Genomic DNA, 26,963 nt, shown 5'->3' on the forward strand with positions numbered 1-26,963 from the left:
GTTGGAACACAAGTTTTACATTTTATATTGCATTATGAAACTAGGAACTTTCAATGACCTAGATTGATTTAAGAGACTAGAATAAAGATTTTTTTTGCTTGAGCTACCTCATTTGAATCATAAGAGGACAGCTCTGCATAACATATTACATATTCAAAAGCAAAAATGTATTTAGAAACGTCAGAAATGTTACTTCTGTTCTAATCCTAGGGTGTCACACAAGTTGAATGTACCCCGTGAAGTGAAGCTGTCTACAATATGTAAAGAATGGATTCACATTTACATTTAACATTTACCAGGGTTGAGTAAAAAAGAGGTTTTTCACACAAAAACCAGGATTCTCTTCCCTTCTATAATCTACGGAAGCCGTACCTGACGCACGATACAAAGGGAAGTGAAAATACAGCTTCATCAACACGTTTTACCTTATTGGTGAACTACAAATGTCTGAAAAACATAATGGGACTGTGCATAGGGGCCGACCTGGGTTGAACAGTGTAGATATATGGTCTGATGGAATAATTTTGTTAAGATACTGCGGATTCCACATGGCTACTTAATATCCACGTCATGGATGAGGGATCATGATGCCTGTAGGCAGCATAAGCCTACCTAATGTGTATATGATGCACCTGAATGCAAGAAATGCAATATGTAAAAAAAAAAAATGTATCTCCTACGTAGGAGATAAACTTTGGCAAACAATGTCCGAAAAACATTTTCACCTTGCCTTTCTGGGCTTCACTACTATTCAGTACTATTTAGAGAAATACTTATTCATGACTTCCAGAATAAGAAACATTGCCAGCAAAAACAGTAAACTCACTAATTGATGTTTCTTTACATTTCATTTCATTTTGTGTTCTTATGGATTAAACACGCGTGATACTAGAGAGCTTTAAAGGTGCTGGTGGGCATTTTTATTTAGCTGGTTCCCCCATACTGTTCTTCCAGGTATTTTGATAAGAGGAACAACTTCACTCAGCTGTTTATCCCTAAATTGTATTTTAATTCAACTCCAAAATAAGTACTTGTTTCTGTATGCACCAATGATCATTTAAAATGAAAAATAAGAAACCGTCATAATATTCTTATTTGCAATAAAAACTGCACTCTGTGTTAGGTATAGGGGAAGCAAGAGGGGGATGGTGTAAGCGCTAACTCCTGCGTTGGAGAGAGTGCATTCTAATTCATACATTCATAATTCTTATTAATTTAATTTGCCTCAGCATGCTGTGTCTAAAACAATATCAGAATCTACTCAAGAGACTATTGAAGCTCCAGGGTAATGAGACGTCTAAATACAAACTATTACAAGGAGTATTATCAGTAGGGATTTACTATTAAGGTATTGTCACCAAATAATGAAATTAGCTCCCTGGGTACATCACAGGTGTTTAGAATTTCCCACAGAGAGAGATCTCCTCTGAAAATAAATAACAAAGAGGGCAAAATGATAGGAGGCACCCACTGCCTCAGGCCTGCAGGGAACAGTTCATTACACTATTCTACATTCTGAAAAGAAAAGGAAAAAACTCCCAAATTAGTGTCTCGAGATAATCAACCACCCAGCAGAGCAGTAACCAATGATTGTATTCTTTATTAAGGTATCTTTCAGTTACGATTGATTCAGATTTTCTGTCAACCGACTCGTTGATTGTTTCTGAACTTTTGTACAAGATACATTAGCATTTACTATATTACTATTACCAGCTGCATAATAGAGCAATTTCTCATTGACCCCCATGTTAAACAGGCCGTTTTCACAGCATAATTAAACCCATTTAAGGCCTGGCAAAAAAAAACATTCTAGTCTGTATCTTTAGGTCATATCACTATGACATCACTGAGGGGGGTGAATATTTTTGTACCAGGCTAGTTTTTTAATTTATTGGAGGTTAAAGTTTTTGAATAATTTGGGGTGCTGCCTCTTGAGTGACACCTAGCCGCTGGCCTCACTTCGCCTCAGAGGCTAGTTGTCAGGATTAGCATGCTAACTCTGTCTTCTCGACCTGGACTGCGGTCATTCGTGTGGTGGTTTTACTATAAGCGACAAGATGGTTAGGTCTTCGATCAACTGTACAAACAGATGGTTTAGGAACACAATGTGTTAGCCATGTTATGCTAATTAAAAAGCTGCATTTGCAACATGACTTTCAATACAGCCTACTATCGATGGAACATACACTAGATGCTAATCTGGAGCACCGGGAGGATTCGGGCTGTGAGGGTCGGTGTTTTATAGTCTATGGGACTGGTACTGTGTTGAATATCAGTTTAAATCATAGATCATAAATGCTGGTTGCACTTGACTCTTTTAAAAAATGACTCCCGGTCCCGGAAAAAAATCTCAACATTGACTCCCACTCCTGTTTATCTAGTAACATGTTCTGTTAGCCTAGCTCATAAACCTCAGCTAGATTGACGTATCTCCCCCCAACACATCACATCAATGCCCTTTTTTGGTAAGAGTAAATGAGGCGGAAGTCTGACAAGATGGCGACTCCCATAGGCGAGTACGATTGGATCAAGTCGAGACAAAGGACCCTGACGGAGAGGCTACGTCCATTTTTTATACAGTCTATGGTAGTATATGAAGCTGTAGCTGTAGTTGCAGTAATAGTTGTAGCAGTCATAGCATAATACGCTTAGTTGCAGTAATATCAATAATAGCCGACTAGTATTGGAAGTAGTAGTTGTGTTCTCAGTTGTCATAGTAGTAGTAGAAGTAATAGCAGCAGATGTGGTAATAGTAGTAGTAGTAAAAGTACTATTAGTATTAGGTGTTGGCACATTTCTTTGTTTGCATGAATACTTTCACAAATATAAAGACCATAAAACAATCATCAAGGACAATAGAGTAAACTTGACTTTTCCCTATGACAAACAGGTCTGTCAACCCTCCAGCAAGGTGGCCCAGGGGTATCCCACCACAGTGTTACTGTATCTTCTCATTTGCCGTCAGGAGAGACCTGAATTGTTTTCTCCACAACAACCAGGCTGCCCCCTCGAGGATGTCAGTCTTGCTTAAACATGTTATGACCTAACTGACTAATTGATCCTGAGAGGGTTTGGCCCCCAATACAGACAGAGACACAAATATTTATCACACTGATGGTGCTTACTGTTGTTCACATACTTTTGTTTTTGTAAGTCTCATATGAGAGACTTACCACAGGGGTTTTCTTACACTATTTATTTATTTTACCTTTATTTAACCAGGATAAGATTTATTGAGATTTAAAATCTCTTTTACAAGAGAGTCCTTACCAAGACAGGCAGTAACCCAGTTCAGACAAAAGTTTAGAACCAACAGAGATGAGTTCTGACTTTGACATGTCTGGTCTTTGATTGAGCAGTTTCTTCATTATCTTGGCTCTGTCTTTCGTGGAAATAAAGAATATATATATATTTAAATTGCCATATCATAGCAGCTTTTGTCCTTTTTTGCAAGGCATTACCTATTGTAACTTCTATAGGATAATTAAACGGGTGACTCAGTGGTTAGAATTTCAAGATTCAAGATTGATGATCTCTTTATTTAATTACCTTCGGGAACAATAAAGTTTTTATCTATCTATCCATCTTTTGTCATTCAACAGAACACAAAAGTATAAAGCAGAATAAAATGACGTACATGGCTCCATTCAAACTCAGACAAATGAAAGAATAAATATATTTACAAACCGAAATAGATGAATAATAGTCAGTTATTGCACATCCATACATACACGTGTTTACATGAAGGCCAAGCCTCTTGAACATCAATTAATTCCTCAAAGAAAATGTAACTCTAAAAAGAAAGTTGGTTTTAAACAGATGTTGTTATGCTTGTGCCATCTGTACATCTACTCTGTATATCCATGTCCATAGCAAGTCATATTTACACAAACATGCTAAACTTCTCAAATATCAAATGAAAATTTCTGGCATGCAGGAATACATCCGATAGCCAGACTGTTGATCCTTTAGGCAACTTAACAGGCACTTCCACCCCCCTAAAAACTGAACGTCAGACGACCGATCCGTTGGAACTCCACAAGATATCATGCCGTAACGCGGTGTTCTTGGTAATGTTGAATATGTAGCAAACGCTTTGACTTAAATGTTTAATTCGATTTTTTATTTAAGCAACCAAACCATTGCTTTTTTGTGTGTTAACAGTAAACATGATTTTTTGCTGAGACTACAAAAAAACCTGAACTGTAAATTAAGTTGATACCCCTAAGGCTCAATGCTTAAAGGATAGGTTTGTACTTAAGTATATCTTGACTTTGTACTTACTGCCAATATGTGCTGCAGCAGGCAGCTTTGGTCACAATGATTAGTCCACTTCTCAGTTCTGGTCCTACAGACTCCCCAGCCTGAGCCCACTGTAACACTGTCCAGTTCAAGCAAAGACCATGACAAGTCATTCAGACAGTTAACCTGAATATCATCCAAAGTTGCTTTTTTTTGTATGAATTTCCATATTTGTTGTATGACCACTACATATCGTAATTATATTTTATACCAATTGGAAATCCCACCTCACCTCCACGACACAGCTTGGCCTTTTCATTTTCTTTAGTGTGTGGGTTGAACTCTCATAGACCTAAACAATTGAAGAGTTCACATGCTGTTAAAAATTGTCCTAATTATTAAAATGTGAATACAATCTTGGCCACAAGGGGGCAGAAATGTATCGGAACAAATCTGACAGATACTCACTACATTATAGCTGGCTAAATTAATTGATAAATGTAAATTATAAATGCAGGTTGGTACATTTCCAGTTAAAAGGCAAATATTTAAGTTGGTTAAGGACCAAAGGGAACACATCATGCGGTGGTAGGGCTGAGCCATATGGCCAAAATCTTCTATCCAGATATAGATCTTTTCATATCTTGATGACGATATATATCATTATATAGCATGTTTTGTGGTAATTTCATAAATCGATAGTCTATATGAAATAACCACATGGTAAAGTCTATTTTTGTATACTTGACAAATGAAAAGTATTGAGTATTTTAATTTTTTTTTATTCTATTAAGAGTTTAAGTGAAAAAAAAAACATATAATACACAATATAATATACAAATAGGTTTTCCTGCTATACACTGACAATGTTTACATGCATGCATGCCAAATTGTGATTTAAAAACAAAACCACAATCGCCCAGCCCTATGAGGGGGTATATAAAACATACATGATAGGATATTTCTTTCCTCATGTGGTAAAATGTACCCTACCTTATAGGCTTTTTGACTATATAAAAAAAGTACAGGGTTAACATTTATGATGATGGCTCTGTTGTGTTTAAGTGTGCCAGTGTATATGATGCACTCTAACACTCAAGTCACTTAATTAATGGCATTAGTTCCACCTGTGCATTCATCACACTGCAGATATTTGAAATAGTAAAAATAAAAACATGCCAAGAGAAAAACAGGCATGCCATTTGTGACAACTGTCTAGCTAAAGCAAGTATAATTATTTCAATGATTTGTTGATGATCAAAATTGTTATTTACTTATAGTTTATTTTTGTTATTTTTAGTTATAGTCTATTGACTAACATTCATTGGATTGATTGTTTCAGCTCTTGTTACATTGAAATGAAAATGCACTGAACCCATCAAAATAAAATAACAGTCAATATCAGTCAGTTGTCTAGATAGAGAAAAAGCAGTAAAATTAAGTTATATTACTTTTTTTCCACAAATGGTCTCACTTAATTTCTCCATGTTAATCTAACTTAACAGGACTGTTATGGGAAGTAACTGGCATGTGCAAGTGTTGCATTAGTCAGCCATAAAACTGTCCAGAATAGCTCAAAGGGCATTATTATAAAAGTTACAGAAATGTTTTTGTATTGTGTTCGTTGCCACAACAAGGCAATAAAACTATTGTTTGCAATGCTACGACATCTCCTTTATTCAACATGGTCCAAACAGTGCAAAGCTACTTAGCAGCTAACGAGCCAAGTGGGCCTAGCTAAAAGTGACCAGAGGTATCCCAACTACAGGTTCGGAGACTTTTTTTGGTGATTTACAAAGATCTTTCCTGTGAAAACTTTAACGTTAACACCCTCCCTTCTGGATGCAGTTTTTGGCAGCTAGCTTAGCTTTGTGTGCACGGAGTTAGGGATGTTAACATTGGCCTCGCTACATCGATAACATTGTTGGCCTTAAGGAGATATTTTTCTGCAATAATATTAATAATAATAATAAATATTTTTTTCCTATTTTGCTGAAACTCACTATATTCTGACAGCACAATGAGATTATGGGAAAAAGAAATGTCTCTGTAATGTTACTTCTTTGTCTTCTCTTCATTTCAACTGGTGGAACTTCTGCACCCGACCAGCAACAACCAATCAGAACAGAGGATTCTCTGACCCAGTCTCAATGACCGCTCTGAACTCCCATCAAACTGAATGGTTAGCATTACAAAAGGAAAGGGCTGTGTTTTCCATAGCACATGAAGGCAGCATTAAAGACCCTGGTCCTGAAGTTTAATTAAAATAATTGCAAACTCAAATCAGCTATATTATTGACCCTTTTCACAGCAGCCAATTTGGGCTGTCAAAGCAGGAAAAGGCATAGGGGTAAATAATCACATTAACAATAGCTCCATTCCATTAAGTGTCCCAGTAAGCCGTGTTGGTGAGTGAGCATGCACAATAGCAGAGCTGTGGTAGTGACTTCCTTCTTCCTTAATTCCCCTTTGATTTTCCTGCTGTGACATGTCAAAATGTCTGCTGTGAAAAGTGTCCATAGAGTTGGAAACTATGGTTGTAAAGTTGTAAACATAAACATTCTAAATGTGTCCTAGTTAATTTCCTGTTACAATGAATGTGAATGACATCAGCTGACAGGAAGTTAACAACCAAGGCTGTTGCCTAGCAATAGAATTCTGTTGATAAGGTCTATAGCAAAAGCTCTGTGCCCTTTAGTTTCCAGCCTGGACTTTGTAAGACACAGAAGACCACTGCCCAAGTTCACCTCAACAGAAACTAAAAATATGTTGCCATAATAATCTACTGATGCTGCATAGTCTGGTGTTTTTTAATGTTGCCCTACAGGCGTTTTGCCAGAAGATGGCGACATCCTCAAACCTTACAGCAGCCTGTTATTTTGGATCACACACTGAGCAAAGGAAAAAAGCATTTCATGCCTGTTCTGCTTATGTTTGGTGGATGATACCCCATAATTATATTACTGCCTATATAATCCATCCAAACATGAATAATGAATGTGGGAGTGTAGATTTACAACAGGGCTTCTCCTGCCTGTACTTTTCATTTCACACCCTGTAGTTGTCGTCAGACGCATTAAATCATATCCGTTTTATTCATGTTTACAGTCTAGCTACTTAAATCTTCCTGTCGTAAATATCACATAGGCCTACTGTATATTTAAAAGACACTGCAACATGTTTACTCATAGAGACTCACATTACCTTCCAAACAATAATTTGTTTGTATGAAGAGACTATTGTTCAGAAGCCAGGCAGCAGCAATACTTTAATGTCACGCGTGTGAGTGGTGCTACTGTAACCACAGTCCTGTTCTGTGTGTGTGTGTGTGTGTGTGTGTGTGTGTGTGTGTGTGTGTGTGTGTGTGTGTGTGTGTGTGTGTGTGTGTGTGTGTGTGTGTGTGTGTGTGTGTCAGAAGAATAGTTGTATTCATGTCACTGTGTGGACACAGCATGACTGCAAAGAGGAGAGGAGGGAGGGATGAAAACAGGGAGGAGGAGAGGCGAAAAAATACAGGGGTTCATTGAAGGCAACAAAGGTCCAGTCATCTTTTAATAAAACAACTTATTTTTAGTTCATCAGAATTCCCCTCATACTGTGCTGCCATGACACAAACGTGATATTCATTCCTTGTTGAATTTACAGAAATGTAACATCAGTTTGTTCAGCGTGTGTTTCAGGCATCTGAAGTGTACTCTGTGTTCCACTGTTCTTCCTGCTGCACTTTGACCCACTGACTGTTGTTCAAACTGGACAAGCAGCTTCACAGCATCACATGGCTGTCACAGAAAAATGCTGCTGCGGTGACGTTGCATTCTTTCTTGCATTAAGACTTTATAAGTCTTTTATATCATCTTTACTGAAAGCTGAGTGAGCATAAGCAGTCTCTTCCTTTTAGATAACTCTCTGACAGACCACCCGCGGAGTGTCTTTTATGCGTATTGACTGTCAACAAGTCTTAACTGACAAGTAACAAGACATACAGTAGTTGAGACTTTTATTAAGTGAGCATCTGTTGACTGTTAATACATTGCTACACACAGTGCTGCACAATACTGTACATTTAATCAACTTCTTAGGTGCAGTTTGAGTGGCTTGTACTTTACTCAAGTTCTTTTGTGCTAATTTATACTTCTACTCCATTACAGTACATTTGGAACTGTACTTTTTTACATTTGTCTGACACACCAAGTGGTGCAATGTAACTTAATTAATTTATTAATGTACTTGCATTGGCATATTGTACTTTCTACTACATTTATTGAGTGATGAACACATTAATGCATCAATAACTACAGTCCAATAATATAAAGTATGATTCTAAAATGAGCCATTCTGCCTGATTTGACTTTTTTACTACATCACTTACATCACTTTTTTTTTTACTACTTTTGCTACTTTAAGTATTAAGTAAGATTTTGAAAGCACAACTCTTACTTTACAACAAATGGGCTCATTCTGCAGAAGAATGACCCACATGAGTGTTATTTTATTTCACATTATTACATTGTTACCCAAAGGGTTAAGTCTGGGAGGTTGTGAGATGAATAAATAATGTTCTCCTAAACAAATTTGAAGATGTTGAGAGGGGAAATGTGATGTTGGTGGAACTGATAACAAGAACTGTGACAACAGACAGTGCTTTTTTTAATAAGGGTTCACATCCAAAAGGGTTGAGGACCACTCATGTCTTATATTATATTAATATTATTTATACATTACATTTTATAGGGTTATACAATGTTTGCATGCAAACTCTTAGTCTGAAAAGTAACAAGCAGCTGTCAGATCAACATAGTGGAATAAAAATTACAATATCTCCCTTGAACATGTAGTCACATCGTATTCAGTGGTACAGCTAACTTATCTAAGTACCTAAACAGTCCATAAGTACATAAACAAATGAAAGGAATATTTAAACAGCTTCTTCCTTGACTTTATCTGCTTATAATTTCAGCAGAAACACCACCAAATTCACTTCTGCATCGTCGTCATTTAACGTTTATTGAGTCAACTAAAAAAGGCCATCTGATTTAGCAGTCAGCTGAAACACTTGTTGACAGTCAGGTGATTGTAGGCTGTCAAAACCAGGTGATGCTCGAGAGTTTTACGATTGAAGTAATGACAACAGGCAGTGCACTTCAATAACCTTTATTTAGTTTACAGATGTATTCCATTTTGAAGTTTGGAGGCAGGAGAGGGAGCATTAGTGCTATTTACAATTGGTTTGAAAACGTTTATCGCTGTACAGATTTGAACCCTGATCAATATGAACAATATTTCTTTTAAGACCTAGTGCTGTTACAAAGCAATTCTTTAAAGCAAAACAAATGATTACATTAAATTATACACAGATGAAAAAATAATAAAAGAGCACAAAAGAAAGAAAATAAAAATACAGTCTCTTGATGATGAGGGAGGTTTTTGCTGCTGTTAAGCACAAGACATTGTCAGCTAGTGACTGTGAACTGGCTAGAAGCTAACCGCATACACAATCATAGACTAAACACCAATATATTGTATATCAACAAGATCTAGAGTCATCATGTTCTATATAAGATTCATATTAAATATATTCTACATGTTACCTTAGTTTGGAACATTACTTCCCTTGGAAAAATATAAAATAAAACAATAAAACTTTTTATACATTTTTATTAATCTGATGGAGCACATGCCTCAGTTGTGCAAAATGGACTTATTAATAGGGAGAGAGAGAGAGAGAGAGAGAGTAAGAAGAGAGAGAGAGAGTGGGGGGGGGAGAGAGAGAGAGAGAATTAAAGAGCTAGTAAGAAGCGAATTAAGACAGATAAGGAACATTTTCATTACGAGTTAATTTCCCTGTTTGTACAGCGATTCCTCAGAGATCATCCTTCACAACACTGTTAAAAAAAGGATAGGGGGGGATGATGCATCAGAAAGAGAAGAAAACTGACATGACGTCTTATTAATCACAACACTGGTTTGTCAGTAATATGCATGGACTGTCAAAACACAGTCACAAATGTCATGGACAAACAAATAACCAAAACAAGACCACCGACACTTGTTTGTCTATTTGTTTGTTTGTTAGGCTTTGTTTGGCTACAAATATGACAACTAAAAGAGTAGGATGTGCTTGGTCTCTACAGCGCTCAGCAGACAAAAAGGAATAATTTCTCTCTTGTGACCTTCAAGGACACATGCAGAGGAGGGCAGTAAACAGGACACAGGTGTGTGTATACATGTGTGTGTGTTTTTCTGTCCTGGTTTGAGTTCTCTGATCAGGCACGTCTAAGCTTCGTTTGCTGCACAGAGGGAGATCACACAAGCACATATGGTTGGATGTGTAGACAGGATGTCACATTGTGTGAGTGTTGGTATGTTGGCGAATTGTTAGTGGTTTAAAATTCTCAGCGGTCTGTATGAGAAAGCAAGGCCATACACACAAACTTGGGCACTGCATTACTATGACAACCAGCTAGAATGAGGAGCCAGTTTGAAACTGACTATAAAACAGACCGGCTGAGGATGGCTAGACAAGGTGTGTGTGTCTGGGGGGGTAAGAAGGCTTAAAAAAGGTGTGCATTAAGAAGAAAATAAAAAAAGAACATGCAAAGCCAGTTCCTTCCACTAATTTTCAGTTATGACAATAAATCAAGTACAACAAAGGAATCAACTCTAATGTTAATCAATTTCCTGCTCCAACTCTGTGTCCTGAATCAGCCTGAGCCTGCTGTCTTTTTATATGTGTGTGAGAGGGAGGTTAAAAAAAAAAAAAGAAGAGAAGAGTAAGTGTGTGTGTGTTTGTCTGGATGCATATCCGCATTGTGGACGGGCTCCAGGACAGGGGAAAAGCTCATTAGGTCCAGGATGTTGAGGGTGAGAACGGATGAGAAGGATGGCGCGCCGGCGGCAGTGGTGTGTATTTACAGAATGACACAGCAGTTACTCTCCCCAGTCTTCTCTCTGTTCCTCTGACCTGGACACACACACACACACACACACACACACACACACACACACACACACACACACACACACACACACACACACACACACACACACACACACACACACACACACACACACACACACACACACACACACACACACACACACACACACACACACACACACACACACACACACACACACACACACACACACACACACACACACACACACACACACACACACACACACACATCATCATCTGACAAGGTGCTGTATTGTGGCCAATTAAATACAATCAAGCATGCACGCCTGGTAAATAATTTTATAACGTGAACACTATTTCTACTGTTTATCTCGTTTGTTGCAATGAAAGATACGTTCTAAAATCCTGTCTCATAGTCTCATAAACCTGTTCAAACTCAGACTCAAACTGGAGTAATTCTTTATTTTACCTTACCTTACCCTGGGTTTATTTTACCCAGAATGCATAGCAGATTGAGGACAGTCAATAACTAGAGTGCTTTGTGCAACCTTAGATGTCCTCTGAACTCTGAATATTTGTTAGGTTAACCCCTGTGTAAAACCTGAACAAATACACACCGAGAATGAATGCCATAGAACTTTTTTATTATCTAGTTAGACAGTCTGTTATATGTATATAATGAAAAAAACAACTAATTAATAAATATAGGAATAAAAAGTGATTCCTTTAAAAAACTACCTAAAACATCTGAACAGTCCAGTCACAGCTTGAAGCAGTAACAGTACAAGCATCAATTTCAGGACCACGACTAGTCTCTACATGCAATCACCTTCTAGACAGTCAAAAAAAAGGAGACCCGTCACCTAATATGATTTATGTCAGCTGTATATTCTACACAATGTGCTGTATCTTGGGGGATACACTAAAGGGAGCCAATTATTTGCACCAATGGCTGTTCCTAAAACAGAAGCCATGTGTGGAGATAAATAGTGGCAGGGAGCAGAACGTTTCAAAGTTGTTCAGCGTGTGAAAAGGCCTACTGAAAGGAAAGAAGGGCTGGTTACCTTGGGAATTTGGCTCAGGCAAAGTCTCTCTGGCAACTAAATGCATCACTGTGGTCTTCCCCAAGGGCAGTTTGAGCGCTAGGGGGGAGAAGTGAGAGAGAGAGAAAGAGAGACAGACAGGGAAGGAGAGAGGATGCAAAGGTTATTCAGTGAGCTACAGCATATCTGTATTTACCAAGTCCTTCACCATCAGTATCATCTTTAATAGCTTTCTGAAAGAGTACAAATCCTGCTACAAAACATAGAAAAGCTACAAACTACATTTAAGATCCTGCATGAAATTGAAAACATCAGATTTCAACCATACCGCCATGTCCTACTTTCAACTCTATTTCAACGCTAATTTCGATCACAAAAATTAATGGAAATCAATGGCTGCCAGGAAGATAGGTAAAATGCATTCTACTGTTATATTGCTGCTTCATTTTTGAACTTCTGGTTCCCTCATCAGTGGGATTTTCAGTTTCATTTTTGTGAAATCTGTAGAAATTTCCTCATGGCGTTCCTGAGATACAGAGTTCATAACAATGAGACGGAAAACACAAAAGAATAATGCCTCTGTCCGTGGCTATCGTCGGCACGGGAATAAAGACTTAAAAGCTACTTGATTTGAAAACGATCTGAACAATCACACATTGAATTGTAGTTAACATCTTATTCGTCTTAGTAATTGTAACTCCCCAAATCTGCTGATCAACAATGTGCCTTGACACAGGTGTGGTGTCTTTGTTTGCATTTTGAAACCACTGCCAGTTTTAAGAGGAATCTGCCTCAGCGCGCAAACTCGTTAAACCAACGATGGAGGAATTATCAGATAGATGGTAGTAATGTGATGAGTTTTAAAAGGTTAGGGATGGCCATAACCCCATTAAGCACACAAAAAGACAGTCAAATCAAAATTGGATTAAGCTGACTAAAAAGCCTAAAAGGCAGGGAGGAGTGAAGTGGGCCACCATCCTCTATTTCTCTTAGCTTTTCATTTGCAAGCAACCCCCCCCCCCCTCCCTTCCTGTCTCTTCTTTGTGCTACTTGAGGTCTCCTCTAACGCCAGTCATGCCCCTTTCCTGACCAGTCTCTTTCCCCTCTTTTTCTGTATTTCCTCTCTCCTCCCTCTCTCCGTCAAAGCAGGCTTGTCCAGAGTACTGAGGTACCTCTGTTCTGCGGCTCAGGAAAAAGATGAGAACAGCAAAGAACTTTCCAGCAACACACTGCTGTGATTTTGTGTGCATGTCTATCAGCACTTTTTCCATTTATTTGGGCGGTGTACTTTCTGTGTTTTCTCACCTCCTAGTGTTACGTTGCCGTGTAGAAACCGGCCCTGGTAGATCAGCCTCAGGATGTTAGGACTGCTGACCTGCTCTTCCTCCCAGTCTGAAAGAAAAAAAAGGGGCAGAGGCAGATGGAAAGAGAGAGTTAAAGAGAGTATAATCGACATGGAGACAGACAAGCTTCATGTAATTTCCTGTTCCTTCAAGTGTCCCTCATGTATTTCACCTGTTCCTACTTATCTTATCATTGAAAGTTTGTTCTTCTATATATATATTTTTTTCTCAACTGCCACATTACTTTACCTGATCTGTAAAAATGATGTGTCATTGCGTGTTGAAAGAAAGAGACCTCCAACAACCGCACTGAAGATATTTTGAGACATTTAGGGCCTTTATTTTAGCTCGATATGAGCAGAATGTATAATATGTGGGCTTTGTGGGATGCACTACAGAAAGTGAGAAAGAAGGAAAGCAAAGGAAGAACATGAGGTGTGGCTTGGGGAGAGCTACAGACAAAAGTGAAGGCATTAAATGAGAGAGGAAACAGCGGGGGGAGTTGCACGGCAGCAGCGTCTGGCCGCCAGATGTTTGTCTCCAGCTAAGCAGAGGGTGTTGGTGCTGCAGAGTGCCTGCTCTGAGTCTCACAGGGTATTGGATCTGCTGTCTGGGAGGAACACCGGGCGCTTCCAAAACTGACAGGACTGAAAGAAAAGCTCAAGTCCATTAAGTCCATCAGTATAATTTATAGTTTTCCATGCGCGGTGGGCTAGACTTCATTCACAGCACTGTGGGAAAAGGTGTTCAGGTTTGAAGGTGGTGTAAGGTCGGCGGTATCAAATGAATTCCAACGCTGGTGTTGCAACGGTTAGGGAGTGGGTGTATTACAGAGAGGAGGTGGCTGTACTGCGATCCCACATTCCTGTATGCAATGATAATCAGGCTGAAAGGAGGAGTGCACTCTAATTACCCTACACCAAAGATTGGCACGGTCTCACACCGCTATATAGAACATACACGTAAATAATTAGCGGTGGGTTTGAATGTGATCTCAGCTCTCTGGATGCACAGCACAGCTCGTCGGCTGCCTTTATCTTTATTATGGAAAATACAGCGAGGATGAGTCACATCACCTGTTTTCCAAGTACATTAGCAGCTATATTGTTCGCATTTACAGCATATGAAAACGCACTGCAGCTGTGCTTATGCAATGGTGCGATTTGTTACAAAATATCACAATATGTGTCTGTATTATTTAGTGTATATATATATAGTGTAGAATGTGGGAAAATAGAACATTTGGACAGTCCAAACCGTGTGACAGTGAATTTGTAGACGTGTGGTGCTGTTTGACTTCGATGGGGACCAAAAAGTATGCCTGTGAGACTTGAAATGAGAGTCACAAATGACGTCAATGTCTGAGTGAAGACGAAGAAATGGCTTGATGACCACAGGATGATTGGATTGCCTCAACACTGTACGCATTTAGATGTAACAACTGCTACATCTCCATCTTCCTCAACTGCCACTGCCTGTAACAATCACTGAGGTATCCAAACGGAGCTACTCACCCATCGGCCAGTTGTCATAGACGTGTTTTGCGATGTCCGCTGCCGAGTCGTTGGGAGAGAAGAGGAACTCTTTCGTCTTTCCGCTGACTAAAATAAGCCGCAGGTTTATCTGCATCACAGATTAGAAAACGAGACGTGTACGTTAGAAGTGCGCATGAAAAACATCAAGTGGAACATAACACAAGCAACTGCCCCCATATGTCACAGTAAACACAGTGAAATCAGGAAGCACATAGGTTCAAGTGAAGTAATTTAATAGGAAACAGGAGACGGATATGAGGACCCTGAGGACTGTCCTTCCGCAGGATTAACTCCCATCTGTCTCCCAACTTCCTCCTCACCTTTCTCTCTTTCCTTTAACTCTCCCTTCCTTTGTGCTTTGTTCACTGTTCTGTCACTTACTGACAGTTTGTCTCCTTCCTTTGTCTGGGGTTGAAACCCCATGTATACTGTATAATCATTGAACATACACTGTATGCTTTTATGTGATGTTGATCATGAGACTAAAATAGAACTTTACTCATTTAACTGCAAATTAGGGACGCTATCATCATACTCAGAGGGCCGACTGCATTTTCGTAAAACATTTTCATTGAGATCACTAAGACGCACACTATTAAAACCCTCTGGCTTTGAAGCATAATGTAAATCTAGATTGTAACCATTTATGAATGAGTCTGTGGGTATCTTTGTAATTACAACATGGCCAAACTTCCACTGTGTGTAAAACAGCCCACATAACTCAAACAATTAAAAATGTGCAACCTGCCCCGGATAGCTTATCCCTGTAGCCAAGTGTGATAATAAACGACTAATAGTGTGAGACTCTTGTTCACAGTGTGCAAGTCCTCTTTCTTGTCAGCTACTGAACAGCACCTCTATAGCAGACAGGGAATTGCCATCACGTGGTATCTTAATTGATTTATAAGGTGGGGACAGACTTCAAGATTACTGAAAAGTATAACAGCCAGAAAACAGCAAATATTTAACGATAAAGAAAATGCAGGGTGCAACAGGCTGCATATGATATAATGAGGTCCAAATTTACCCATATGCTCATAATACATAAATTATAACACATTTGTGTACAAAAACAGAAATGTACATCTATCAGAAACTGGTTAAATGAGATAGAAGAGCAATATGGACTGTTAACTCTTCAGCGAGAGCTGTAGGTGAGTGAACGTCTAAATCATAACAATAATCGACCTAACAATCATAACATGTGTGTGTCCCTGCCTTTTCTGATGTGACTTTAAAAAAAAAAAATCCAAACATAAACAAGATGTCCAGATGTGTGTCGCTAAGTGCTGCATCTCTTTGTGCGTCTCTCACCTTAAATCATCCAAATACAGAAGCGAACCGAACACAGTTTTGTTTTCCATTTAAAAACCCAGCAATTTGCATATCAATTGCCTGGCATTAGGATGCAGATTAGAGGTTATCTCTTAACTGGCATGATGTGTGTTTAGCAGTGGCACAGCCTTTAAGAGACAGAGCAAAGGCCTGCTGTGTGTGTTTGACTTTGCTTTCTGTATTTGTGTGTTTGGTCCTGCAGTGCGCGCATGGCACAAGCACGTGTGTGTCATTGTTTCTGGTGTGTTCCCATGTGCCGAGCCCCCCGCCCCTGCTCCCCACTCTTCTGAGCGACACACACGTGCATATGTATACACACACAAAGAGCCTGGCTGCAGTGATGTAACAGAGCGAACACCGACGGATTGAAACGGACATCCATGCAAGTATCAGCGTATAGGTTTAAAAGTGAAAGACAGAAACATATCCAGTCACATATATACAAAACAAACAACGCACACAGCAATATTCAGAAAAATATTGATAACACTGACACCGCAGACACTCCTATAGACGAGTAAAGCTGCTTTTAAGAGATCAGATGAACTTAATAGTTTTGATCTTCTGATTTTTTGTATGCAGAATACTCAGCTCTACAAAAACACACACTGTATGCAAACATCTGCAGCCAGGACGACACATACAAATGCTCCTACATGTGTTTACTTCTTAGTGTGCATTTAGCAGTTCTGTGCTGGGATTCACAAGGGACGGTTTCAGCTACACAGATGAGATACTGATCATTAAGTAAGAATTTGCAGAATGCCGGTCAGTGACTGGCCGAATAGGAAATGTAAGTAAATACATCTGCTGCTGACAGTTCTTTAGAAATACATTAGGACAAACAATACCTGAGAATGACTCTGAATATGAAGATGAAAATAAGGAGGAATAAAAAAATACACAGAGGAATTCCCTTTACACAGGGTCTTGCTCCATCCTGGTTGAACACCCGATCGTTACCATGGTGTCACCATGGCGACAGCCAGTGGTGGCTGGCTTAACCTGATAACACCTACAAGATAGCTTTACCCCTCCTCCTTTCTGCCCGTTTCCTAGTGTCACATCATTATTGTCTTCCTCTCCTTGCAGCAATCACTGCATCCCCTCCCTCCCTCACTGTCTGTTTCTCTCTCTCTCTCTCTCTCCCCCACTCTGTCAATCTCTCGCTCTGCACAGCGTACAGTGGAGGAATGTACAAGTCCAGAATAACAAGAGGCACTGAGCTAGCTTCAATTAAACAGCATAAACACTAAGCCTTTCTCCTCTTATCATCAACCAAACACTACTTTCGATCTCGTCATTTGATTCTCTCCATCCTTCTTTGCAGGCCACTTTCTATTTCCTTCCTAGAGACAGATAAAAAAACAAAAGAATAACTTAAATAGAAAAATGCATAATAGAAACAGATCAATCACATATAACACTGTAACACCAAAGCTGTTCTGAGGCAGCAACTCATTAGGACACTGTGACACTTTCATGTTTCACCCATCTGTACCTCTACAGCTTTTGCTGTCTGTTTTTCTCAAATCACCCTTTATTTTGATTCTGATTTTAACTGATTCAAGGTCGTAACTCTCTCTTTCTCTTTTCTTTCCCCCTGAGGGTCCCAGTGCCTTCTCCCTCGACTCTCTTCAGCCGAGGGACTGATAATGAGGTTTTACAGCAAGCTCAGGGAAATATATTCAATTACCATCTCTTCTCTGGAACAAATACAACAGCTCCAGGTATTGGGGTGGGGTGGGGGTTGGGTGAGACAGCATTCATGCATCCATGCATGAAACATAATCATACAGTAAATACACATATCTGCAGGCAAAAAGTCGGTTACTCACACATACAAAAAGCACATCCTCCTAGCTTACAACCAGTCTCTCTGAGCTAATGATGTCAGAAATCAGCTGTATGAAGGCTTCTCCAGCTTGCAGAGCTTGTGGAGAACTTGAATATGAGTATCTCACTTCTCCAATCTGAGTACTGTATGTGAAAGTATTTGTAATGCTGAAGTTTCCTGTCGCAGTGCCTTCTATTCCTGACTATGTCTAGGGGAAAACATTAGATAAAGAAACAGGCTACTTGTGCATGAAAATGGTGACACAGCCCCCCTGCTTGTCAAGCCTTCACTGCAGACATTCAGACACATAACAATAATGTGACCCTGCTGCCAAGTAGTGTCGTGGTGTAAACATTTGAAGTAAGCAAACCCTTTTGGCTAAATACTGTTTGCACATGGTGGAGAGCAGGAAATTCAATGCCATCTATAATTATTCCTCCCTGAGTACCACTCTCAACTCTTTCTCAAGGCAATATTGTGCGTGTGTGTGTGTGTGTGTGTGTGTGTGTGTGTGTGTGTGTGTGTGTGTGTGTATTTATATATGTGCTTGTGTTTATAAGTGCATTTATGAGTATTGCTGCTCTTTAGACCCTCTGCAGCAGTCAACAAATTACAGAGTTGGAAGCCTTCCTTTGGGAATATATTAGAGCAGCTTTATAAGTAGTCTGTGCAGAAAGGTTAGCCACTGCTGTCAGTGTGGATGTATGAATGAGTTTTAGAGAGGAGGTGGGTGATTAGCCTGACTGGGGGCTGTATAAAACAAGCCAGCCTGATTTAACTTGCCTATTAAATCTGGAGAAAATTTGACGTGTAAACTCAAGAATGTAGCTACGCAGCACTTTGAGAATCCCACATGAATTATCAGCCGCTGATTTTATTGATAATTACTTGTAGGGGCTTTTCTTTCTGGCACGGCTGGCAACAAATTCAAAGTAATATTAACTGCTACAAAATAGGAGACATAATAGGCTATGTTGCGGCTTATTAGACAATAAACCTAAAGAAAAAGAAGAAAAAGAGCAGCCTGAAAGACACTCGGCACATTTTTTTAATTAGCCCAAACTGAGTAAATAAAACAACTTTGCAAGCTCTTAGTGATTTTGCAAACACATAAAGACCCACTGCAATTATTAGCCCCCATTAGCACACAAATTCTATCATGGAGCCATTGTTTTCTTTAATTAAAAACACACTGAAAAGGGAGAATCAGTGTATGGGATGGAACAGCAGACTGAAAGAAGCTTCACTTCCTCAGATGTTGTAATAACCAGCGAGCTCACAGAAAAAATAAACTCTTTTGATTTGTCAAACAGCCTCATTTAGAGTTTGACATATTTAATAGAATATTACAGTATAAACAGTTTTTTCTTTCTTTGTGCGAGTTCCTTCCTTTGAATGCGCACATACCCACAGAGCAGTTGCGTAACAGATGCTGACTGATGATAGTGTGATACGAAGAACAAAGCCCACGGCGAGGATTTGTAATCTCAGTGTGTCTGTAAGCATGTGTCTAAACAGTGTTGTGGGTACAGCAGTATTGCAATCGGTTTTTAGGTAATTTCTCAATTTTTTGTCAGGTTTCGTTCCCTTCCTTAAAATGTGTTTTGTCTGTTATTTATTTATTTCAAGACCTAACACATTACTATAGTTAGGATCAATGCCTGACAAGGTGTCCATTATCAGGAAATAATGGAGGACGGGGAGGTTGCCTCGGCGGAGGCCATTAATTCCTAACGAGGGACACTAAAAAAGGCCATTAACCTGCCTATACCATGGTCAATTTCTAAAGATTATTTAAAGACCATTCATTTGTATTTTCGTGCGTTTTGCAATCAGATCTTAATTTTTGTAACACCTGAGGGTTTGGCTAGTTCCTGGAACAATTATTCCAATCCCGAAAAGGTTCTTTTGCAATTGAAACCACAACTTCAGTATATAGGATGAACCTTAGATACAACTTGGCAACAGCATATATTTCTAGTCCGATCAGCTCATAGAACCCTTTGGCTCAGCTATGAGACCAAAAGCTAACATTATGCTAAAAAGCCCCTGAATTGCCCCTCGGGGACAAATACATTTTTTTGAATTGAATTGAATTGAAAGATACAGAGTCAATAACATTGTGTATTGCTGACAAACAGTATGTTTTGCACAAGCAGGCTATCCAGCCATGTCACTGTCGTCAAATCAATAGTTTGAAGATTTTCACAACAAATAACAAATGATACGCCATGTGTGACTTATTGTGGGTCACTGCCTGAAGTAGCGAGTTGAATAGTCAATAGGATGTGAGATGATAACTTATGTGATACAAAGTACAAGTTCAGAGGGGCAGTGTGTGCTAAAGTCACAATCCTGTGGTGTTCAGAGCACAAGTCTCTAAAGGACTAGACTACACAGTGCAGTAAATAAGATGTTAGCTTGTTGTTTGCTTGTCAAATAAGGCACGTTAAAATAGAACAGTGAATAGACAGGTTCGCTGGAACAACTTTTTAATGGGCACCTTGTAGCCAGTTGGAATCGAGCTTTCACCCAGACCACGGTATAACTGGAGAGTTACATACCTGCTGAGAATACCAGCTGGCTGTTGTCGTCCTGAGAAGGACCAGAATTCATCACTTTATATGCAGAGGAGAGATACTTCAAAATAAAAGCAGTGGAGGTTTGATTGAAGTTACAAAGCTTCACTCTTCAAATCTTCACATTAGAAACTTGTGGGTGAGACTATGTCCATGCTTTTGTATTAATTGTAATGATTTATGTGCTGTCATATCGTTTTATGCACATATAATGTATGTCATTTATTTTTATTTGTAATATTTTAGGATTAGTTTATAGGCTAACCAAATATAGCTTTGATGTCAAAGCACATGACCATGTTTGCTTAGCACAAACATCTGCGTCACTGCAGTCAGCTAAGGGATGCCACAGACCTTTTCACTGCAGTAAAGATGTAGAAACAAACATTATGACCTTGACCCAGCTTATGTTTGTTCATTATTAACTTTACACTTTTTATAGGACACTTATCCAAGATGGCTTTGTCATGGTTTGTTTTTACCTACTAAACCAACCGCATGTTTTACACAAATGCACCCTAAAAACAAAACATTAAGTATCTGTTGTTTCCATGAGGGACAAAGGTTGATGAAAGCACATATAACAAACCATGCGAGCAGTGCGCTGGCTTGTCGACAACGTTCACACGACAGTAAAGCAGTAACATTTCAAAGAGTCAAGCAGCCTAACTTTCTGTGCAGTGTGCAACTTTCCTTTGACACTAATCATATCCCCCTCATTATCCTATAGGCTCAGATAAAGTTTGACAGAGGATGAAAAAAACGTTTCTCTTTACACATTGCTTTTTATTGATTCTGTACGGTTTAATCGTTATCGCACTAAGAGAGAAAACTTGCCATTAAAAACATTAAAATCACAGAGAAAATGTCGGATAAGAAATAATGATGAAAGCCTAATTAATTAAAATGATAAAATAATGATAAAACCCTAAAATAGGTAGCTAACTGTAGTAATGTGGTAATGTAGTAGTTTTTCATTGGGCACCAACCTCACATTCACACACGTATTGTCAAAAAAGTAGACATAAATAAGAGCTTTAGGTCGTGTTTACGCCTGTGAGGCTTACAGTAGCTGAGACACAAGCCTCTGTGCAACCAGTGCAGACAGCTGCATAGATTTAAATGAGAGCGAATCTGTTGCATGAGACGCCCAAGTAAAAAAATGCGTCTGATGCGTAGACAGGGGGTAAGAGTGCTCAGTCAGACACACTGACAGAAAGAGTGGAATCTTTCAAACAGATGCCTCACTGAGAGGAAGAAAGGCTCCTGTTCTTGAGATAAATTGCTGTTACAGAAGCAAGGCAGTATGACTGGTCAAGATTTATTCCAACACTGACGATCATGCCTACAGTCACGCTCTGCTGGTTGCCATGCCAACACAGGTGGTAACCAGGGAGCTAGTTAGTCATCGTGCTGTTTTGTCCAGTTCTTCTGTCTTTATGTATATACACTATGTGGAGGCCTGTCAGACAGCGCTCATGTAATCAAAATATTAACAATATTATAACAATTCAAATTCAAATCACGATAACAGGCTTTGTTAAGGCTTAAGGAGCGTCTTTTCAAGTTGGCATTGCAATATTAATGTCTATGTTCTGTGTGTATTATTTAATATCAAATGCACATCTGTGGTGGAACAGATTTTGTAGTTGCGCTTCAGTGTGGTTAAGATTAAACAATTCTAACATGATCAGACAGCTACAGTTACTCAGTAGCAGCAGGCATTAATACATCAGGATGACACTATCAATAGAGTTTCCCCAAAGTCGGGTGCATTTTTATCATTTGTCAGGTAGAAAAATGGATGTTACTCTGATGTCCTATCTTTTAAATCAAGTCGATTCCTCTAGTTCTTGCAACAGCAGCCCAGAGATGATTTAACAACCATTTCAGCCAAAGCAGACTGTCCTTGCTCATATATTGCTTGTTGACAGTAAATTGTACTGACCTGATGGATTCCACGGCCGAAAATCCTGATAATCGAAAGTCAAAAAGATGTTGTTTTAAAGGGGACATATTATGCTCATTTTCAGGTTCCTACTTGTATTTTGGGTCCGGATATTCCTGTATTCATCCTCTGTCTGAAACATCTGCTCTGATTGGTCAATGCGGCCGGATCTTTCACATCTGTGCTCTCGCAGAACTCTGATGGCTTGAATTTTCTGAATACGGGCTGCGTGCATTTCTGGGTGGATTGAGCATTTTGATACTTTCACAGTATTTACATAGCACCTTGACCTGATTTATAATTAAACAAGACAAAAAAATCTCACTTTTGGGAAATTCAATATCACATGTTGTACTTTTGTACTTCTAGGAAAAGTTAGCAGATATCTGCTCATTCTCTCTCAAACCATTTGTGTATTTTTAGTCGATCATTGTACAAAATGAACAATATTTGCTTACAGGAAACCAGGGCTCGCACTACAGTACGTTGCTCAGTGAAGCATTCACAAACTTCCCGTTTTGGCAACAGACACAACCACTCAGCCTAGACATCATTAAAATATCTGAGTTGTATCAATAAGATTTATACATTTCACAATTGCTTTCACACACTGATGCTTCATGGCAGAAGCGTGAAATGTCAGCTTTAATTTGTGAGTGATTAAGTTTCATCATGTGCCTAAAAAACAAACAAAGACTGGTCTTTTCTTCAACGCCATGTTGTGTTCTGTCTGTTGAAGAAAATGCAAATAACCCCGGGCAAGTGGTGCGGCTGCATTCATTCAGGCAAAGCAGTCATGCCTGAATAATCACAACAGTACAATATTATACCCTTATCTCCAGACGTCATATTGAAAGCAATCATTTGACTCATTTTATCAACGATGTCTTGAGATTGAGGGGCTGGATTCGAGAAATCCAGACAGCAAAAACCTGTAGAAGCAATAATGACATTACAATAATAAAAGATGAGGCTGTGGAATATCCTTCAAGTTATTACTTACTTGTTTCTATAATCAATTTCATATTTTGAAGTTTTTTGTATGCTCCCTGTCCAGCACCAAGCAGCAGACACATAGTTAACAAATACCTATTACAGGTTTAATGTCTATAAAGCAGAAACATGATTAATGAGCTTGTAATATTTAGGTGACTTTAGGTTATCTGTGAAGCCACAGATGTATTCCTGCTGGCCTGGGATCAAGACCCAGTGTAGTTTTGTAGTTTTCTTTCTCATGTCCCTGTTTGTTTATTAAGTGAGCAGCCTGTTCACTTGGCATAAAGCACAGACCTTCTTCCTGTTGGACTCTATTAAGGCCATTAATCATTAAGGAGAGGATCTACTGAAGGAGAGACTTTAAAAGGCCAACACCACAGACCTTTATCGGATGCACTTTCTGGTGCATAATGCTAACTTCCTGTGGCAAAGGCAGCTAATGGCTACATTACGGTTCTAATAGCGTTGTTAAAATAAGGTTTATTTCCTTCATTATAGCATCAAACATCCAGCTGCAGTTTACACCCACTTAGATAAAGACTAAAAATACATTATATGCTATAATAAAGGAAACACATTATTTGACATTGAGGACTTTTGTATTTTAATGTCTTCTTTTTTTCCAGAAACTCTGACCCTCAAAGGCTTGCAGCTATGAACATCATTATCCCCCTGCTGCAGTGATAACTCTGGGTTTTGGATTCAGGAGAAAATGAGCGACAAAGCTCCCTTTTCCCTTTAGTTGCTCTCTCTACTATCAGTCATATGTCTCATTACTCAGTTGCTCCATCATACCTCATATCTCCCTCCAAGCCCCTTGTCCTTTTGTACTGTCATTCAAAAAGGCCCATCCTTTGATATGCTGACGTCCTCATCTTAACCACGAAACCACTCCGCTCCTCTTTTCCCTCCCTCTCCTCCCTGTCACAAGCATGATAGGCAGTTTCCTGCTTTCCAGTCGGCACAACACCTGACAGCTCTCCGCTCTTTGTCCTCTCTCCTCATCGCTTCCCCCGTTTACAAACAGATAACCCTTTAATCCATCAGCTGCTTCTCCATGCTCCAAAACAGGTTGAGCTCCCTTTTATGCTGTCATTTCCCCTCCCGGTGTCTTCTCTGAAAACTCGCCTCGCTTAACTTGCGCACACACCCAGGGCTGCATTCCTCTCTCTCCTGACAGACGCCAGGTAGGTGCCTTTGATCCAACGTTCCTCCTATGGCTGTCTTTCCCTGATCAGAGCTGTCACAAAGAGGTTGATGCAGGTTTACTTCGCACGGCTGCCAGGAGGCACCTCTCCCTCAACTCAACATCTTGCTTCTTCACATTTCAAAATGGCTGTTCAATACCCCAGGGCCAAATGAATTAACATAGCAAGTAGGAGCTAATACTGGCGTTAACTACATAACCTACTGGCAACCCAGAAGATGGTGCAAGAGCTTTCGAAACCTACTTAACGGTGCAGCTAGTCTGGTGAAGAGATGTTAAGGTTCAAGCTCAGCTTAGTCTTTATCCAAAACATGTCCTCGTTTTTACGCTACTTCCCCTTTTCACAGCTAAAACCAGAACCGAAAAACACATGCAAGCAGCTACATATCAACCATTTTGGTAGGCAGTAAAGGGAAAATCAGGAGTAACGAGAATGACAAGAAAAACTCTGGTCTCTGTCAGTTGTTTCGAGAGATTCCCTTATTTGAGTTAGATGAGAAGAATTGTAAGACTCTCATATCTCAGCTTAGCCTAACATATAGATGGGATATAACATGTTACTTAATGAGCTTTAGAGGTACTGGAAAATATATATTTTTGCTTTAGAAAGAGTTTCCATTGAGTATGCTAAGCTAAGATAACCGGCCGCAGCTTTACATTTACGTCTAGACGAGTGTTATCCATCCTCTCATCCAACTCTCGTCAAGAAATCGAAAGGCAGAGTTTTTCCAATGATGTAAAACAATGCCTTTGACATAAGACTTAGGTGGATTTCATCTCAAACGGTGTAGGCAAGGTGGATTCATTAAAAGCAATGTGTTTTAGGCCAGTCTAACCAGGCTTGACAAGTTTGCAATATCAACTTAAAAGGTGATTTTGTGCTCACAACTTATTTCAGCTGTTGCCGCTTGTTCCAAACTGGCCCAAAACAGCTTCTTTCTTCTTTGGCTTCTTTAAATTCTGCAAACCCCTCACGACCAATCTACAGACATATTTATATATATATATATATATATTAGGGGTGGAACGGTTCACAAAATCCACAGTTCGGTTCGGTTGTTTCTTTCTATTTCTTTTAGATTCTAAAAATACCAATACCAATATTTTAAAAAAAAAATGTAATCTACATGTCCTGCAATCATGCAAAAACTGAAATAATAAGGCAGCTTGCTTGGGGATTACTGTAACAATCTTAAATGAAAGTGAAATGAGATTTTGAAACAGTAGGAGAGACTACATTTACGCATTTATATATTTATTTGGCAAAAAGGTAAACAATTGTTTGCCTTCTAGGTAAGAATATAAATACTTTTACATTATCAAATCTTAGAAAAAATGAAGAAAATAGGTTTTCTTTCACGAAAATACACACAAACAGCAATCACTGAACTGACTGAAATAGGCTACATCAGGTCTATTCAATTCATTTGGAATTGTGGCCGGTTGACGAAAATTATCCTAAATGAGGGGCTGTAAAGATATGAGCATCACATGAGCGTGGGTAGTGGGTGCATGCGTAGCGTTGTGGCCTTGTGCCTACAGGGAGCGCATGGAGCAAGTCTCCCAAAGCGCCGGGACTTGACTCGCTGAGAGACGGATAGGAGAAAGGACAGTGGTCATGAGGCTTACGCTATGTTGCACCTCATAAACCGAACGGTACACACCGACCGTGACATGCGTACCGAACGGGACGGATTTTTTCGTTAAACCGCTCCACCCCTAAAATATATATATATATTTTCACTGAAACCAATATAAGCACACAGTCTGCACTCATAACCGAGGTGTCAGACAAAAGAACATCACACCTCCACCACACACAACTGCTCCTCTTTACAGCGACAACGTGGTGTATTAGCTGTGAGGTTCAAAAACACATCACACAGTATGGTCTAAAAACTAGCCACAGATACGAGACCACACGCCACCATTCAACAAGATACAAACTAGCATAAAGGCGGCCAGTCTGACTCTTCCGT

General features: G+C 39.3%; 1 protein-coding gene across 1 annotated transcript in view; it reads right to left on the minus strand.

Moving 5' to 3' along the window:
• Positions 1–9,435: 9,435 nt before the first annotated feature.
• The window catches only part of ubl3a (ubiquitin-like 3a), a 34,466-nt gene continuing 16,938 nt past the window's right edge, over positions 9,436–26,963 (minus strand). The window contains exons 2-5 of the mRNA XM_083926771.1: positions 15,062–15,170; positions 13,510–13,596; positions 12,226–12,303; positions 9,436–11,203 (exon numbers count right to left, since the gene is read on the minus strand). Coding sequence (XP_083782897.1) covers positions 11,151–11,203; positions 12,226–12,303; positions 13,510–13,596; positions 15,062–15,170 — 327 coding nt within the window. The 3' untranslated portion in view covers positions 9,436–11,150. The remainder of the gene's footprint in view (positions 11,204–12,225; positions 12,304–13,509; positions 13,597–15,061; positions 15,171–26,963) is intronic.

Source organism: Echiichthys vipera (assembly GCF_963691815.1).
Source record: "Echiichthys vipera genome assembly, chromosome: 14".
In the NCBI taxonomy this organism is placed as follows: Eukaryota; Metazoa; Chordata; class Actinopteri; order Perciformes; family Trachinidae; genus Echiichthys; species Echiichthys vipera.